Source organism: Meriones unguiculatus, chromosome 3 (genome assembly GCF_030254825.1).
Source record: "Meriones unguiculatus strain TT.TT164.6M chromosome 3, Bangor_MerUng_6.1, whole genome shotgun sequence".
NCBI classification, from domain to species: Eukaryota; Metazoa; Chordata; class Mammalia; order Rodentia; family Muridae; genus Meriones; species Meriones unguiculatus.
This window is the reverse complement of record NC_083351.1, coordinates 14,349,995-14,366,682: the sequence shown is the minus strand read 5'-3', so window position 1 is coordinate 14,366,682 and position 16,688 is coordinate 14,349,995. Positions and strand designations below refer to the sequence as shown.

Sequence of the window (16,688 nt, the reverse complement as noted above, 5' to 3'; positions counted from 1 at the left end):
TCTTGTCTGATCCTTCTGATTCCTCCGTAAAATGGGGATAATGGCCCTGGCCCTCCGCCAAGGGTGGGTGGTAAAAAATAAAAAAGCCCGGGCATGTCAAGGAGCACTTTTGAACAGCGCCTGAGACTCAGGGGTCGTCATGGACAGTGATGGCTGGAACTGGGAATACTCGTGAGCGCGTTTACGCTCCTGCTGTGCGGGAGGCCTACTGTGTGTGGAACCTGTGCCTGTGTTCCCACAGGCAGGGTAGAGGTGGTCCAGCCTGTGGCCCTAGCCACAGGTTTTGTCCTGTCTCTGCTGTCAGCGTTCATGCCCAGCCCTCCTGAGGGTCACTCAGGTGACCCCGAGCAGCCGGGAAAGGGCCCAGCACTACGGCGGAGGCAGAAGGAGCCACGTGGGGACCGGGAGCCCAGATCCTCCCTTAAACGCTTAATCACCATGGTCCTCGCCCCCTGCACCTCAGGGAGCATCCAGTGGGAGGCTCTAGTTTACCCCGGGGGGTAATTACAAGTGTTGCCGTCTGGGTCTCTCCCCCAACTCTCCCAAGGAACCCACAGTCCTGTGGCTTGTGGGGCTGGGGCACTTGTCCTTGGCTAGATTAACACCTTAGAAGCAAGGGAGGGGGTGGGAGCTTGGCACAACTTGTGCCAACCAGCTACAGCTGATGGGGTCTGCAGCAGGCTAGCCCGCCCTTCGAACCTCAGCTTTCCCCTCTGTAGGTGACGGTGGGTCACATGGCAAAGCGTGTCCTCTAGGCAGCAACTCACTTCCATGTCTGGGCCGCTGAGTACGGTGTGTGGCACACCCGTAGGTGTCTTGCTGCCTCCTGCTCTCCATCTCAGGGCATTTGGTGTGCTGACATCATTCGGGCACACGCGTAAACTCCTCCTCAATAACCAGGAGCCAGATTGCTGAGGGCCACGTCTGGGCCTTTTCCCACCTCCTTCCCACAGCCCCTGTGGCCGCCCGGCCTCCAGCATCATAGAAGGCTCCTCAAAACTGGCTGCTGAGAGGATGTTTCAGCAATGGCGCTCTTCACAGCACTCTCTGTGGCTCGCCAGGTCTTCATGGGCAACCAGCAGGCTTGCCATTCTCAGAATGGCACCTGAAGCCCTGCTGCCCCGCTGTCCCAACTCACCTCTTCCCATGATGCCGCTTCTGAACTCAATTAGACTGTAGGCCCCAAGCCCTCCCTATATCAGCTCTCAGCTCATGATCCTTCTTCTCTGTCCTCCTTGCCTTCGCCTACCCCCTTGATTCCCCAACTAGTTAGAGATCACCTTCCTGGCACTCAGGCTCCTTGTCCTCCCTACTCAAGGGTGGTGTTGCTGGGCAGGAACTTGAGGACAGTGAGTTTGTTCTCTGTTTGGCTGCCCAGGTGCAGCACAGGCCATGGTGTCCATGAGGCAAGGGTCAAAAGCTCTGCTCCCACAGTAACTTCTGAAGGAGCCAAGCAGCAGGACATGGGAGATGCCAGGGTTGGCAAACGGGCAGTTAGAACACTGGTAAGGAGTCCCTCAGCTCTTAGCTGATGGTTAAACTACTGACAGGTGCCTCTTCTGCCTGCTGCTGCCCCCCCCCCCGCCTAGTTTTTCCAAGAAGCCAGAGACTCAGGTTTTCCAGAGACATTCAGAGCATTGAAATGGAGGGGCTGGAGAGATGGCTCAGTGGTTAGGAGTACTGTCTGCTCTTCCAGAGGTCCTGAGTTCAATTCCCAGCACCCACATGGTGGCTCACAACCATCTATACCCTCTACTGCCCTCTTATATGCATTAAGTAAGTAAGTAAATAAATAAATAAATAAAATCTTAAAAAAAAGAAAAAATAAAAAAGAAATGGAGGGTGTTGTGTTGGAGAGATGGCTCAGAGGTTAAGAGCACTGACTGCTCTTCCAGAGGTCCTGAGTTCAATTCCCTGCAACCACACGGTAGTTCATGACCATCTCTAATGAGATCTGGTGCCCTTTTCTGACCTGCTGACACACATGCAGGCAGAATATTGTATTCATAATAAATAAAAGAAAAAGAAATGGAGAGTGACACTGAGCTTAGTGGAGCTGTCCCTCAAACTTCCCACCTCCCTCAGGTGGCACAGGAAGCAATTCCTTTTCCTCCAGAAATCTAGCGATTAGAAGCCAGGGATATGCTCCCAGCCCCCACTGCAATCACCTGGTCCTCAGTGTCAGTATGCCAAGGGTGAGAATCAGATGTGTTGGTAAGAGGGGGCTGTCCAACAAAAAACTACATTTCCCAGCATGCTTTGCAGCGGGTGGGCACATGATCAGTTTCTACCAATGGAGTAGAAACGCTCAGGTTGTAAAGCAGGCTGCTCGCTCTCCTAGGAAGATAGAAAGAAATCCCAGCACGTAGAGGAGGTTGTTTTTGATGGGAAGAGCCCGGGTTTGTGCCGCTCAGCCAGGGTACCCATGTGTTCACATGGAATAGGCTCACAATGTGTTGTGAAGAGGACCTGGCAGCTCGTCTTTGTCCTTCTTGTCTGAGAAACCGAAGGACATTGTGAGCCAAAGGAGGCCAGTTATGATGGCTGTAGTTGCTGGGGACAGAGTTAGTTCCGCTGCGTAGACCCTGACTCAGATTGGGACCCAGAACCCACGTGATCAGCAGCCAACCTGACTGCGAGTGGCAGGACCCAGCCCTCTGGAGCGGGCGCACCTGGCGTCTTTGACCTGAAGAGGAAGCACCCAGTGTTCACAGCGGGGTCTTCGGTGCCCACAGCAGGCGACGCTGGGGCGTCAAAGGGCCACAAGACCCTGTCCCAGTCCGCAGAGCTGAGGACGGTGTGGCCTCCGTGGTTCTGATTCGGTCATGCGTCTCTCCTTGAGCACATCCCAAGGCTCAGCAGAAGTGTCTGCGCCCTCTAGGTCCAGATTCCAGTACCTGGTTTGGGGGTTTCAGCCCTTCAAAGAGGCAAGCTGGAAGCTCAGTGCGGCCTGTCTGTGGTACAGCCCTTTGCCAGTGAGGGAGGGGAGATGGAGAGTAAACATTCCACTTCCTCCACACCCTGGAGGTGGCTCTGAGGTGTACCTCTCGCACTCTGCTGCCTAGTCACACAACTCCCTTGTTCTCTTCCTTTTTTCTGTCTCCACTTCCCCACAGTTAAATAACTCATGCTCAGTTCAGCCAGAGACACAAAGCCACGGTTCACATGTGCCTCATCTCCAGGCCTTGTGACAATCATGTTCTTAGCTGTTAACATTGGTGGGCTGCAGGAACTACTGGGGGCTGTTTAAAAATGAACTGCTTCCACGTGAATAGAAGGAGCAGCTTAAATGACAGTCTCGAGAGGGATGGCGAAGGCTGCAAAGGTATGCCCACACCTCAAGGCACTGTGATACACAGTTCAAGACAAGGCATGGATCTCTGTCCTCGAGAGACTCCACACAACTTAATTTCCTCAGTGTAGGATCAGCTTAGCTGGCTTCCCCTTGACTGCTAGGAAGCTCGGGGAGACGTTTGCTCAGTGTCCTTTCAAAACCGGAGGATGCCCACTCCAGATATTCAGTCTCGGTTCCTGTTTAACTGGCCTGAATTGTGAGTCATTGGCCTTGGCTGGGGCTGAGTGGGCAGGAATTTGGAAATGTATTATAAACAAATAAAAGACGTCATTAAGTACAAGGACGTTGGCATCGAGCAAATCTGGATTCAAGTCCCCGTCTGCAACGTGGGGGTCCTTGACAGTCATGGCCTCCTACACTGTGGGTGTCCTCACTCACAAAAGCTGAATGACTATAGGCAAAGCATCAGGCCAGAGTCACTGCAAGGGAAGGCTCTTGCGCTCCCCGTTTGCCAAGAGCCCCTAGGTGTGATCGTGCGTGTGAGCGTATTTCACAGCACTCGTGTGGGAGGTCGGAGGACAACATGGAGGCGTCCTACCTTCCGTGGGTTCTGGGGAGTCAAACTTGAGCTGCTATGCTCACACGGCCCCAACGTGCACCGCCGTGCGATAGGGGAGGCTTCACACGGTGCCTGGCACGTGCTCAGGATTTGCCGATGAAGGCATGCGTGAGCAGGTGCACGCACGCTAAACGTAGCATATCCTGCAGACATCATGCTGTGAAGGTGCCGCAGGCACCAAAGCTCTCCTTGTTGCGGGTTAAAGGACAAAGGGCTCTCTCTCTCTCTCTCAGTGACCCACACTGTCTCTCAGTACCATACACAGGGGCACTGAGACACCACACATGCACACCACAGCACCTGAGGACAGTGAGGTCGCCCGTCACCCCCGGCTGGCAGGAACCCCGACACCCCTGCTCCCCATGCCCTCTCCCTGGGATCCAGACTCCAGTTCTTTCCTGAGCGATGCGCCTATTTTGGTCTCTTTCCCACTGACCACAAAGACTCAGCTCTGGCCTCAGAAATATTTGGGACGTTTTATTTAAATGTCTTGTGTTCCCTTTTAACCAACACCAAAAAGAGAAATTAATTTTTTTTCGTTTTTTGCTGTTCCAAACAGGAGAGCCGCTTCAGTGAAGGGTTGGCGAGAGTCTCTGGCGCTGGGTGGGGAGAGTGCGTCCTGTCCGGCTGGGCTGGTCTTCCCAGCCCGGCCACCCTGGGTAGACAGCCAAGCCCAGAGGCGGCTTCCTGGGAGTCTCATCCTGAGCAGACCTGGTCTCCCCTTCAGGGAGGGCTGGGCTTGGGGGCTGGCCATGACCATGGGGCCCAGTGTTCCAGAGGGAAGGGAAGGGAAGGTCAGATCTGGAATGTTCCATGGAGGTTTCAGGGTCTGGAGAATATATTTGGTAGAAAAATAAGGTGCTTTGGGAATCTGTGCGGTGTGTGTCCTGCCTGCCCAAGAGAGGAACCTACCCCGCTGGCCAAAGGGCAGTGAGTAGGGAGTAAAGGCAGAGCTGGGAATCTTCTGTCCCATGGAGGGATCCGGACAGAAGAGAGGCAGGTAGCGAACTCTGTTCCTGCTGGAGGCTGCCTGGGCCTCTCCCTTGAGTGTGGGCTGCCCAGGTGGCGGGTCACATAGGGAGGGGAGCTGGCCATCCACTGTGGGCTTGTGGGACCTGAGCCCTCAGAACAGGGTGCTTAGGGGGAGCAGAGCCAGCAGGAGCAGCAGGGGCCCCAGGGTGGGGCTGCTCGCGGAGCTGGCCCAGGCACAGTGGTCAAGGTTGGCCCCGATACAGGAGGCGTAGGCCATCACGTGGGGGATGTAGTTCTGCTCATGGACGCCGTGAAGCAGGTGTGCCATGGGGCCCTTGGCGAAGACCGCCACGTCTTCCCCGCCGTGGGTCTCGTGGCGCAGCGGGACGGCAGACTGGGCCTGGTAGTTGTTGTGAGCTGTAGGGCGGAAACATCTTCTGAGTGTTTGCCTGGACCTCAGTGCTGTCAGAGAAGCACCCCCTTTCCCCTCACCCCCAGGCTGTCTTGAAGGCCCTTTTCTCAGGAGAGAAAGCCAGGGCTCAGCACCCAGGGAGGCGTGTCACCAGAGACAATCGGGTTCAAACCAAGCCTGCCCGACCCAGACGACCTCTCTCAGCCCCCGATGGAGTATCCATCTAGGACCATGCACGTGGCACCTACACAGGCCAGGCACCAACTTAGGCTCATCGCACCCGTGGCATCTTCCAGGGTAAAGTTCCCAGAAGGCAGAAGCCTTTCGTGGAAGAAATTAAAGCTGAGAAAGGTGAAACCATGTGTCCAAGGTCAGAGTTGCTAAGGTAAAGGCGAGAAGCCAAACTGAGGGTCTGACTCGATGTGGGCTACCCCAGGACCACACCAGCCCACCCCTGTGGGATGGAGACCCTTTACCCCCACCAGCCCCGGCTTTGGAGTTCTCACCATAATCCACCATGGAGACATTCTCTCGTTCACCATCCACCACCTTGTAGCCAGGGCCATTGCCATACAGGATGGCTGTGAAGGGTTTCTTGTCCGTGTCACTCACCATGGGAGCCAGACCTGTGCAGAGAAGCAGGGGTGGGGAGGCAAGTTCCCAATAGAGAACTGGCAGCCTGGCCAGCAGGCCCCTTAACCAAGCTCCCTGGGGTCTGTGGCCTACTCACCAAAGATAGAGTTGCCACGGGGGGTGTATCCACCGAAAGTGAAAACATGGGAATGATCCGCGGTGACCACGGTCAAGGTGTCTTTCTGAGAAGTCATGGCGCCGGCCCTTCCGATGGCCTGGTCCATCTCCACCGCCTCATGCAGTGCCTGCTTGGCCTTGCCCTCGTGGTGTCCGTGGTCAATCCTGCCTCCTAGGGACATCAAGACAAGGGCCTCCCATGAGGTGACAGGGGAGGAAGCCATCCCCGACAGGCCCCAGGACACTTGCCATCAGATTAACATCTCCTTGATAGGGAATGGCATTGACCTTCACTGTCACTGGGGACTGTCAGGTCCGCCTCAGGCATCTCACAGAGTCAAGTGGCCTTCAGAGGGCGAGCAAGGAGAATGTGGCTCCCGGGGCCCATGTGGGGAAAGCCAAGCCACCGAGCGAAGGGAGAACCACAGGCCCAGAGTGTCTGGATCTCGGATCTCTCCCTGGCCCCTCTGCTTCCAGCTCAGTGTTCTCAGCATTTTTTTGGGGGGGGAGGGTGAAGGCTTCAGTGGAGGGAAGGGGAGCATGCCCGAGTCCCTACTATGCGCTAGGCATGACCGAGAGGCATCTCGTTTGATTTCAAGGCAACGCTGGGCAGAGGGGGTATCTCAGCCCTGTGTACAGACAGAGCAACTGAGGAAGAATGGGGGAATGTTATTCCCACGAGGGTACTGGGTAGGGGTTCAGGCCTGACTCATTCCAGAGCCCATGATTTTGTTTCTTCCATGAGCACATAAGCAGAAGGACTTCTCGATCTTCCCTGGGGCACGGGCCCCCAGTGCCTGGGCAGTGTCCTGGTGGCCTTTCAGAAAGGCCAATGGAACGCTGAATCCCCCAAAGGTAGACCCTTAGATTTGGAGCAGGACGCCACCTAGTGGCCACTCCCAGGTCTGAGCTGTGGCGCCAGGCGGTGCTTCCTCTCCACTAACTTTACCCTCACTGCTGGCCTGGCTGGTGGGTTGGCAGGGTGGGCAGGCTGGCCTTCCCTTTGTTGTGGTTCTGGGAGCAGCTGGCCTGGCAGGCTGGCCTGGCCCTGTTCACAAAGAGGACCACTCCCGGGGGACCCGTGTTCACCACTGCTGGTTCCTGGCGCTTCCTCAGATCAGAGGCCTGCTTGGGGCCAGGCCGAGACCGCTGCTGTGCTGGTGGGAACCCCAGGGCTTGGCAAGAAGGCAGCCTAGCTGGGCTAGTGGCCACTGGCCTCTGGAGGGTGGAGGGGCCTGAGCGGGTGTGTGTCTATCAGCGACCTGTGTGTGCAGGCGCGCGTGTGCACGCATGTCTATGTGTCTGCATGGGCTGAGTGCAGCAGGGTCATGCAAGGGACCGCAGAAGGCACGGGCTATAGAAATTCTGGAAGATTCTGGAAACTCTTGTTACTTCCCATTGTTGCTTTGGCTACTATGTAATTAAGAGGACAGAATGGAAACACTGAGGAATTCAGCTCTCTGCTCCCCCAGGGCTTATGTCCTCTCTAGTTGTGGGTATGTGCCTGGCTTGCCATGGGGGTGTGTGTAAACCGATGAGGCCATGTGTCTTTCTCAATCGCCCCCCCTTTATTTATTTCATTTTAAAGTATTTTATTTATTTATTTATTGCTTTTTGTTGTTGCTGTTTGTTTTTTTGAGACAGGATTTCTCTGTTGTAGCCTTGGCTGTCCTGGAACTTACTACGACAGGCTGGCCTCAAACTCAGTTATCCACCTGCCTCTCTCTCTCTCAGTGCTGGAACTGAAGGCATGCACGGCACCTGGCTTATTTTTTCCACTCTCCCCACCCGTGTGTATGTGTGTGTGTGTGTGTGTGCACATGCGAGCACGCGTCACAGTTTTTAATCAACCTTCTGGGCCCCGATTATTCGCACAACCTTTCTTCCAGGCTCTTGTGCCTGCTCTGCACCGACTAGAGCTGGAGTTACAGGTGGTTGTGAGCTGCCTGAGATGGGTCCTGGGAACTGAACTTGGGTCTTCTGGGAACTGAGCTGGGTCTTAACTGCTGAGCCATCTCTCCAGGCCCTCCACCTTCATTTTTTGGGACAGGGTCTTTCCCTGAACCTGAGGGTTATGAATTCAGCTAGGCTGGCTCACTTGCTCGCCTCAGGGACCCAGCTGTCTCCGCCCTTTCAGTGACAGATTACAGGCCCTCATCAGCAGGCCCGACTTTTCAGAAGGGTTCTGGGATCTGAACTCAGGTCCCCAGGCTCGTGTGGATGAGTCATCTCCCTCAATCCTTAGCCCTCGCTCTCTCCTTCTATGCATGACGGAGCTGAGTCACCTCTTTAGGACAGGGGATGATTTCAGGCCCCATTTTACAAAAATACTTGGTGAAGGTCCCACAGAAGGGGGGGCAAGCATGAGGACAAGAACCCAAGGGTCACCTCCCCAGCTTCGGACAGTCAGAGGGCAGGTGGAACTGTTTTTGCGTAGGGGATGCTTAGAGACTGAATGGCCCTCCATTCAGAGCTTAGAGAACATCTCCCCTGCCAGGAAGCCCTCTCAGACGGGGCTGGCGGATAGGCAGTCTCCCTTCCTACTCAACCCCCACCGTCTTTGCTGGGAGGTTCACCCCCAACCTGGCAGTTCTCTTGGAAAGCTGTAGTATCCCACCGCCCACCCCACACCATGCTTCCGGAAGGTCTGTCTCCGTCAGGCCCTACCTTCCACCAGCAGGAAGAAGCCTTTGGGGTTCTTCATCAGGATCCTGAGGGCCACCTCCACCATCTCAGAGAGCGAAGGGTCAGTCAGGTTGTTTCTATTCAACTCATACTGCATGTCCCCGGGCTCAAAGAGACCTGCAGATACAGGCGAGGATATGGGTGCCCAAAGTCCTGAGCCTGCTGGGAGGACCCCAAGGAACTCGGGTGTCACAGAGGGCACAAAACTCCCTCCGTTCAACTTGGGAGAGAGGGCCCTTACCTGGGAGGCTCTGTGGATACAGAACTAGATTGATAGTTTTCATTATTCTCACGGCCCATCTCACCAGGGGCACGGGGCCTACAGCTCACTTCACCAGGGGCACAGAGCCTACACCCAGCTCATTAGTGGTACAAGGGGTGGGGGGGTACAGAGGCTCTGAGGGGCCTAACAGCTCACTGTTTTCAGCAGGTGAGAGGGCAGATCTGTGACTCAAACCCAAGAGGACACAGCACTGTATCTCGGAGGCAGTGGACTCTGGACCGGGCTCAATGCAAGTGCGTATTCACAGGTGAGGTCTGCGGGCACAGCAGCCTGTGCAGTGAAGCGGCAGAAACTTCGGGGTCATTGTCCCCAGTTTACGCCCATCTGAGAGCCATCCCTCACCCCATCACCATGCGAGGGCCAAACGGCAACTCCACAGGAGTCCTGGGCACTCTGTGCCACGCCACCTAGCAAGCAGGAGCTGGACTCCGAGTCGGTGCGAGCCACCAGCCTCCTGCAGCTCAGCCCCGTGCTGGCAAGCTGGCCTCTGTGCCCATCAGCCTCTGGGGTGCGCACTCCCCTTGCCGGCTCCGACTCTCCAGGGAATGGGTCACCCCGAGGACCAGCAGAGGCTGCCTGGCTGGTTCTGCCCTGGCTGTGCCATGTACCTGCCCCTCTCTGATCTTGGATTTTTTTTTTTTTATGCCAACTGGGGCTCATCTCCCTGCACAGCTTCACTCCACAAAGCAAACCTCCTTTCCTCCCTCGACACCCTCGGAGGCCCTGCAGCTGGGGGCTGCCTTCGACAGCCCCAGCCATGGACTCCCTCCTTCTCTGCTTACCTAAGAGGTAGTCCACCTTGGACGGGTCAAGGGCCAGCAGTTCAGTGCGGTTCCAGACGTAGTGGGAGTGCTGGGGGGAGGCGGGAAGGGCTGTGTCAGCACAGGCCTGGAAGTCCTGGGACAGCCCCGCTGGCCTCAGAGTCAGGGCGGTTCAGTTCCCCTGCTTCATTTACCACCCTGCCCTGAGCACCTACCATCTCCCTACTTAAGAAACGATTTTCATGTACCCGGGTCTGGATCAAGGAGGGCTTCCTGGTAGGGGTGACAGCTTTTTGGGGGGTCCTGATGGCAAAGTAGGAACTGATCCATCTGCTTTCCCTATGATGGTGTCACAGGGCAGACTTGAGACGAGTGTGGGTAAGAGAGACCTGGAATGCCCAAGAAGGGAATGAGTGGTGTTTGGGGGCCCCTGGAGAGCCAGGCGGGAGTGAAGTCCCGAGGCCGGGCCTTGGGAGTCGCATCCGGGAGGGGGGCTAAAGGAGGCGCTGCCTCCTCAGGAGGAAAGAAACACAGAATGAGACTCTGCCTGGATTCTCCAGAGCTGGGAGCTGGGCCCAGCGCTGTGAGGAATTTGCTGTGTGTCTTCAAATCAGCCTGCTTGCCTTCTCTGAGCAGTGGCCTCAGGAGGGGTTTCTCCAATCCTCTAGGTTGCTCCGGGGGAGGAGGAAGAGGAACCCCAGAGCCCTGTTGTGTCTCAGGCAACACTCAAGCGGTATCTTAAGACTGTCCCCACTTTACAGATGAGGACGCTGAGGTACACACATAGAGAAGGATTATTGAGAACCACTTCTAGCTCCTTATCTCAGTGCCCAGAATCTGGGACCCAAAAGCAACCCTACTGGGCAGGGCTCATGACTATTGTACAGGCCCCTCTCTATGCCAGGAGTCTATACAGAGTCCCAGGGCAAGGAGGATGGCTTGCTGGCCCTGATCATAGAAACTGAGGCAAGGAGACAGTCTCTTTGGTTTGTCTGTCCAAGCTTGTCCAAGAGGGAAAAGGAGAACAAGAGTTGCTCACCTCCGCACCCCCTCCTCACCCATGGGGCTGTCCCCAGCCCTGCCCCAACCTCACTCTTAGCTCAGCCTCATCCCAGTCCTCCCCAGGGACCGCCATGGAACCCTGAGAAACCCAACCCTACAGTGACATCAAAGCGGCTGCCAGGCTGCTCCCCACTGTCTTCAGCCCTGACCACAGTCATTTCCAGACCCAGCTGCCCGGCTGGCCCACAGTGGCAGATTTAAAGGGCCAGAGGCCTCTCAGAGGCCTGGCCTACCTTAGCCCTAGCCTCCCTCTCAGCTCACCCATGCCCTGGCCCAGGAGATGGACTGAGGGCTTTCCACTTCCCTTTACCCACTTCTGCCCAGCTTGCCTCCCCATGCCCTCCCACTTCTCAGGCTTCTGCTGTACCCCCTCTATACGCCTCCAGGAACCAACTTCCTGCCATCCAGCCATATGACATTCCTCACGGTGCCCAGCCTGCCTGGGGTCCATCCAAGTGACTCCCTGATCCTGTCACCGTCCCCCCTCGGTGCCCTCCCTGCAGGGAACATGAGTATCAGTCACAGGTCTGCAAAGGGTAGGTCAAACAAAGGAACAAACAGAACCCTCACTGGAGGGCAACATGGATGGGGGTCCCATGGCCCTAAGTCCCATAGTTACCCCCACCTGCAGCCATTGGCTACCTTGTGTCTGGGCTTGAAGCTCTTCCAAATGCTGACGAGGTCCAGGCCATCTAGCCTCGTGCCCCTGGCCTTCTCATCCAGCTCATATTCCACATCAGTTTTGTTCTTCGGGTACATGTACTTCCGGCCGCCACCCATGATCACCTGAGGGACACAGGGGCCATGACACTCAGGGTTCTAAATTGTCCAGAAGCCCCCAGGGTCTTGGCTTGGAAAGCTGACACCAGAGTCAGGGTGGAGGCGTGGACACTTGCCAGACAGGTAAGGACTGAGCCAGTGTTCTTTCAGCCTCTGTTCAGACTGCAAAGATGAAATTGCTGGCCTAGCAGAACTGTGGTGTGGGGCTTCTGGGTGGAATATTAGTGTTCCCGAGTGCTTATTCCACGTGGCCAACACCCCCTACATACCCGTGTGAAAGCCCATTTACTGTGCACCAGACCCTGAACAGGTAAGGCAGTAACTCACTCAACCTCCTACCCTAGCTGCAAGGGAAGCAGTCAGCATTTTCTCACTGCAGACTTAAGAGCACCTGATGTGACTTCTCGCCTCTCAGGTACACAGTGGTGCACGGCACAGATAGATTTCAATCCAGAACCCACGGTTTCTCTACCAGAAGCCCCCTGAGGGCTCTGCTGTTCACAAGGAGGCAAGGATGGGGCCTCCAGGAGACTCTTCTTCCACACCGAGCGGCCTCGGCCAGGGAGGTCTCGGGGCAGCCCAGCTGGGAACCAGCCCACTGCCTGGGCAAACACAGGCCGCCTCACGTCCGTGGAGTCACCGCCAGGCTAATTTTATCCACTGTGGCTGGCATGCGTGGGCAGACGGACGCGGGGTTGTTTGTTTTCCTAGGGAATCCATGTTTGAAGTCCTAACTATTTTTAAAGCAGGAGCCAAGAACATAACAGCCACGGCCCATGGTGACCACCGTCCCGTGTCCTCCTGTCACCATGGGCACCAGCCCAAGTTGCTGCCCCTGGCTGACACCTGAGATCCACTGTCTCCAGATGGGGCAGCGGATGGACGCTACTCTATTTCCCACGGCAAAACCAGGGTTCTAAGGCATAAAGAGCTGGCTGTCCAGGCGGGCAGCGGATGGGGGGAAGGTACTCAGGGGCAGCCACAGCACCCAGGAAAGCCAAGGATACCAAAGTAAAGACCCTACTCTACTGCTTGTTAACCAAGGGCCCATTTCTTTGACCTTGCAGGGCCTCAGTTTCCCGGTCTATAAAATGGGAAGGACTGTCTAGAAGAAAGGCAATCATCCAGTATTGCTGGCGGCTCCTACAATGGAAATTGTTCCCACAGAAGGGAACAATGGAGATGGACAGATACGCTCCCAAGGAGGCTAGGTTTGTAGCCCTACTATGTGGCGGGAAGCTTGGGTAGTTCAATTGGAAGAAAAGGACTTCAGGTCGCTGGCGCCTTCTCCTGTTCCCACAGAACCTGACCCCTTTGGCATTTTCAGGGTGGAACTGAAGCCCCCAATCTTCCTGCCGGGAGCGCATGGTTCCCAGCCCAGCGGAGACTTCACACGGGCTCATTAAATTCCCAAATAACAGACTTGCTGTTTGCCTTTGGGGTTTGGGTTTGTGTCTTTCTCTCTCTTTAAAGCTAAAGATATTTATTTTCAGAGTAGACACCAGGATTTTTTTATTTCATGAATGGTCAGAGTGGGCTTTCGGGGTGGTGGTGCAGAGAGAGGCAAATGGAACTGGAAGAGAACAGTAAAGGCAGAGGGGGCGTTGGGACTTTCCCTTCACTCCCTGGCTCATGCCCTTACGGTGCGAGGAGACCCCGGCTCCCCTCACCACCCCCAAAGCATCTTTTCCCAAAGTGCCTCTCCCTGCCTCGGCCACTCTGGCCCAAAGTGACTGAAGACTTACTGTAATTAGCCCTGTGTGGTGGGACCAATGTCCTCACACATGACCTCATCCCAGCCTCCTGCAGCCGGGAGCTGGCAGGAGGGGCAGGCGGGTGGGGAAGGAGGAAGGGGTGCCTGGCAGGTGGAGGGAGAGCCAGATGGGTGTCTGTGTCCCAGGTGGCTCTTTCCTCTGAGGAGGCAGCAGACCACTGGTCCTGAAGGCAGCACTTCACTGGCTACTGGGGAAAGAGCCAGGGGACACACGACATTGAAGAGGGCAGGGAGAGCTGGCACCTGGACCCCAGGGCTTTCGCTGAGTCTCACTCAGCCCGTACTTCAAGCTCGGGGCGGGGGGGGGGCTGTCTAAGTCACGGTCAAGCCTCACAGCAGAAAAGGAAAAACCGAGCAATTCCCTCCAACAGCCGAGGCCTGCATGTGAGAACCTGCTCGCGGGTCGAGGCATATTCAAGGGCGGGTGGCTTCCATGTAAGGGCTGCCGCTCCAGCGCGCCCAGGGGCCAGGCTCTGTGCCCAGCTCAGCTGGGGTTCTCTGACTTAGCCCTGCGGGGAGCTGCTGGAGCAGATCCAGTTGGCAGCAGGAGAGGCTCAGAGAGGTTAAGGAACAGCCCAGAGCCACACCGCTGGCAGCAAGGAGAGCAAGGATGGGAAAGGCACGGCTTGCGCGGGCACGTGCCGCTCGGGGCAAGTGTGAATGTGTAGGGCAGGTCACCTCCCAAGACCGTACCGTGAGTGTGTGTGGGGGGGTGTCATTGCAGAGTGTGTGTGTATATCAGCGTATACTGGGGAATGCTACTACAGACTGTGTGCGTGTGTCAGTGTATACCCTGTGTATATGGGAGGTATCAGGACATACTGGGGGGTGGCGAGGGGGTGTAGGATCAGGTTCTAGTTTATGGAATGATCCCTGGGCACTCAGGTCTTGGGGTGTGGCGGCCACATGAGGGTTCTCCTGGCACCCCCACAGCACAGAAACCCTACAGTGTCTCCCAGGTATGCGGGGAACCCAGGCCTTTCCCAAGCCACCTCCGCCCCCCGCCCCCATCACCCCCGCACTCCCACTCACCTCAATGTCCCTGATGTTGTGCATCAGCTGATAGGCGATGTCTTTGCAGCCCTGGCTCAGAGCCTCCGGCGGCATCTCGTTATCCGAGTACCAGTCCCGATCGGCCGAGTGCGCGTAGGCTGCGCTGGGGGTGGCGTGGTTCACCCGTGTGGTGGTCACGATGCCCACGGACTTCCCTGGAGTGTGGGGCAGGAGAGGTCAGCACCCCTTGTAGATGAGGGGGGTCCCTGAGGACTTCTACCTCCCCCTCCCTGCCAGACTGCCTCCCATTAGTTCCTTTGGTTGCCTGGGTCTCAGTTTCCCTAGTTTGCACGAAGGCAGATGCAGCTGAACACCTCTCCCTGTACCCGAGGTAGGCTGGGGTCCCCTCCTCCATCCGTGACTCGTGGAGCCAACGCTTATAAGAAGCCCTAGGCGGCCCCAAAGGGACCGCAGGTGGAGAGAAGGGCTCTGTCACCCTGCCTTCAAAGTCCCCGGGGGCAGAAGGAAGGAGCTGGCACTCTGAACCTCTCCTCTGCAGGCTGGCCCTGGGCTGGTGCTTAGACCTCCACTCAGAGCTGGAGGGCGGGGGCGGGGCTTCCTGCCGTGCGCGTGCGCACTCCGGAGCGCACGGACCCAGGCACTCCAAAGCACCCTCCTCAGTTCAGGAGAAGCATCCCGGCTCCTCTACTCCTCTGAGCAGGGGAGCGAGAAGCTCTGCAGTGCCTGCTTCCGCCCAGCCACGCACGGCTGGGAGGACTAAGACCCAGACGGTCACAGAAGGCCGCCAGGGGTGGCTCACCGGCATCCTTGGCCCAGCGCAGGATGGAGGTGACCTCATTCCCCTGAGTGGTGTTGCAGTGCGCGCGCTCAGTGGCCGCGCTCACTCCCACAGTGCCTTCATTGGCCTTCACGCCACACAAGTAGGCAGTGGCGGTGCCCGCGCTGTCAGGGACCTGAGCGTTGGTGTTGTATGTCTGCAGATGGGAGCGAGAGTCAGGGGATGGGCACCCGCCACGGCCGCCCCACTTCCACCGAGGGAACAGGGTGTGAGGGACGCCGCTGCCCACTGAGGTTCCTCCAGGATCACAGGGTCACCTGACTGAGCTGCCTGCTTCCTGCCCTGGCATAACTCAAGGTGTCTTCTGCGTGTGGGACTGTCGACCCAGCCGGGGGTGGGGGCGGGGGCAGTTGGGTCCGCAGAGGACGAGTGTACGTCCCGGAGGGGAAGGGATACTGGGAGGGGTGCGTGGGTCTGGCTTCTCTGCTGCCCCTGCAAATGTCCAGACTTCCCAGGGACATCCTGTGGGCAGGCCTACCGCCCTGGCCCCCATGAGCCTGAGAGCTTGCCAGGGGTCTAGGAACTACAGCCCTCACTCTTCCCTTAGAGGATGGCAGGGGCCTGACTCTGGGTGGCTATGGTGTGCCTGTTATACACACTGCCCCCAAACCCTCCCCCAGTGAACATGGCTGCCCACAGCATGCGGGCTACCGGATAATTCACCTGGGAGGTATGAACTAGGCTGACTCTGTTTACAGAAAACAAAAGAGCAGTCACAGGCAATCGATGGTGTGGGGGTCAGGGGCAGCAGCTGCCGTCAGCGGGGGAAGGGACAAGGACTAGACAGGGCTCAGGGGACAGCAGGTCCATGTTCAGTTGCAACATGCAGGTGTAGTTATAATTCCCGCTGTAGCGTGTGCACCTTTTCCTGGGTGTTTTACACACACAGGGGGTTCTAGATGGATGAACTAAAAGCCTCGACAACCCTGGGAATGGCTGCTTCTGTCCTGGTTTCATGGTGAAACCACAGGACCCAGGAGGTCTGACGGGCTTGCAGTCCACCAGGTGGAGAATGGAGCCAGGACAGGACTCACCTTGGAGAGGGCCACAAAGGGAAACTTGTCCATTTCCAGCTGTGTCTCCTCCCCTGTTTTGTGGTGTAGCTGGCCCTTAAGGATACGGGAGGCAGTGACTGTGGAGACGCCCATCCCTGTGGGGAGACAGAGTTCAGACTCCCAAGCCCTTCAATCGGCTTTCCCAGGCACCCAGAGCTCTCTACTTCAGTGCTGAGAGAGGCAAGGGCAGTGGCAGCAGGTAGAGGACATACAATTTCTCTCTGTCCTTTCATAAGCTCAGGGGCAACAGGTTGGGACCCCTCTCCTCATCGATCCCTCGGAGCCCTCTTCCACATGGCCTCTGATCTGCTACCAGGAATCAGACCTTCAAGCCACCCATTGCCTCAGGCTCCAAAATCCCCAGCCTCAAGGCTCCTCTGCCATTCTC

At 56.9% G+C, this 16,688-nt stretch overlaps 1 protein-coding gene across 12 annotated transcripts in view; it reads right to left on the bottom strand.

Annotated features, from left to right (window-relative positions):
* Window positions 1-4,376: 4,376 nt before the first annotated feature.
* The window catches only part of Alpl (alkaline phosphatase, biomineralization associated), a 52,890-nt gene continuing 40,578 nt past the window's right edge, over window positions 4,377-16,688 (bottom strand). For all 12 annotated transcript variants that reach the window (XM_021630800.1, XM_021630803.2, XM_021630802.2 and 9 more), the window contains 9 exons: window positions 16,280-16,395; window positions 15,207-15,381; window positions 14,426-14,601; window positions 11,482-11,625; window positions 9,799-9,868; window positions 8,716-8,850; window positions 6,029-6,220; window positions 5,805-5,924; window positions 4,377-5,303 (listed from right to left, as the gene is read on the bottom strand). In XM_021630800.1, the coding sequence (XP_021486475.1) occupies window positions 5,038-5,303; window positions 5,805-5,924; window positions 6,029-6,220; window positions 8,716-8,850; window positions 9,799-9,868; window positions 11,482-11,625; window positions 14,426-14,601; window positions 15,207-15,381; window positions 16,280-16,395 (1,394 nt within the window). In that variant the 3' untranslated portion in view covers window positions 4,377-5,037. The remainder of the gene's footprint in view (window positions 5,304-5,804; window positions 5,925-6,028; window positions 6,221-8,715; window positions 8,851-9,798; window positions 9,869-11,481; window positions 11,626-14,425; window positions 14,602-15,206; window positions 15,382-16,279; window positions 16,396-16,688) is intronic.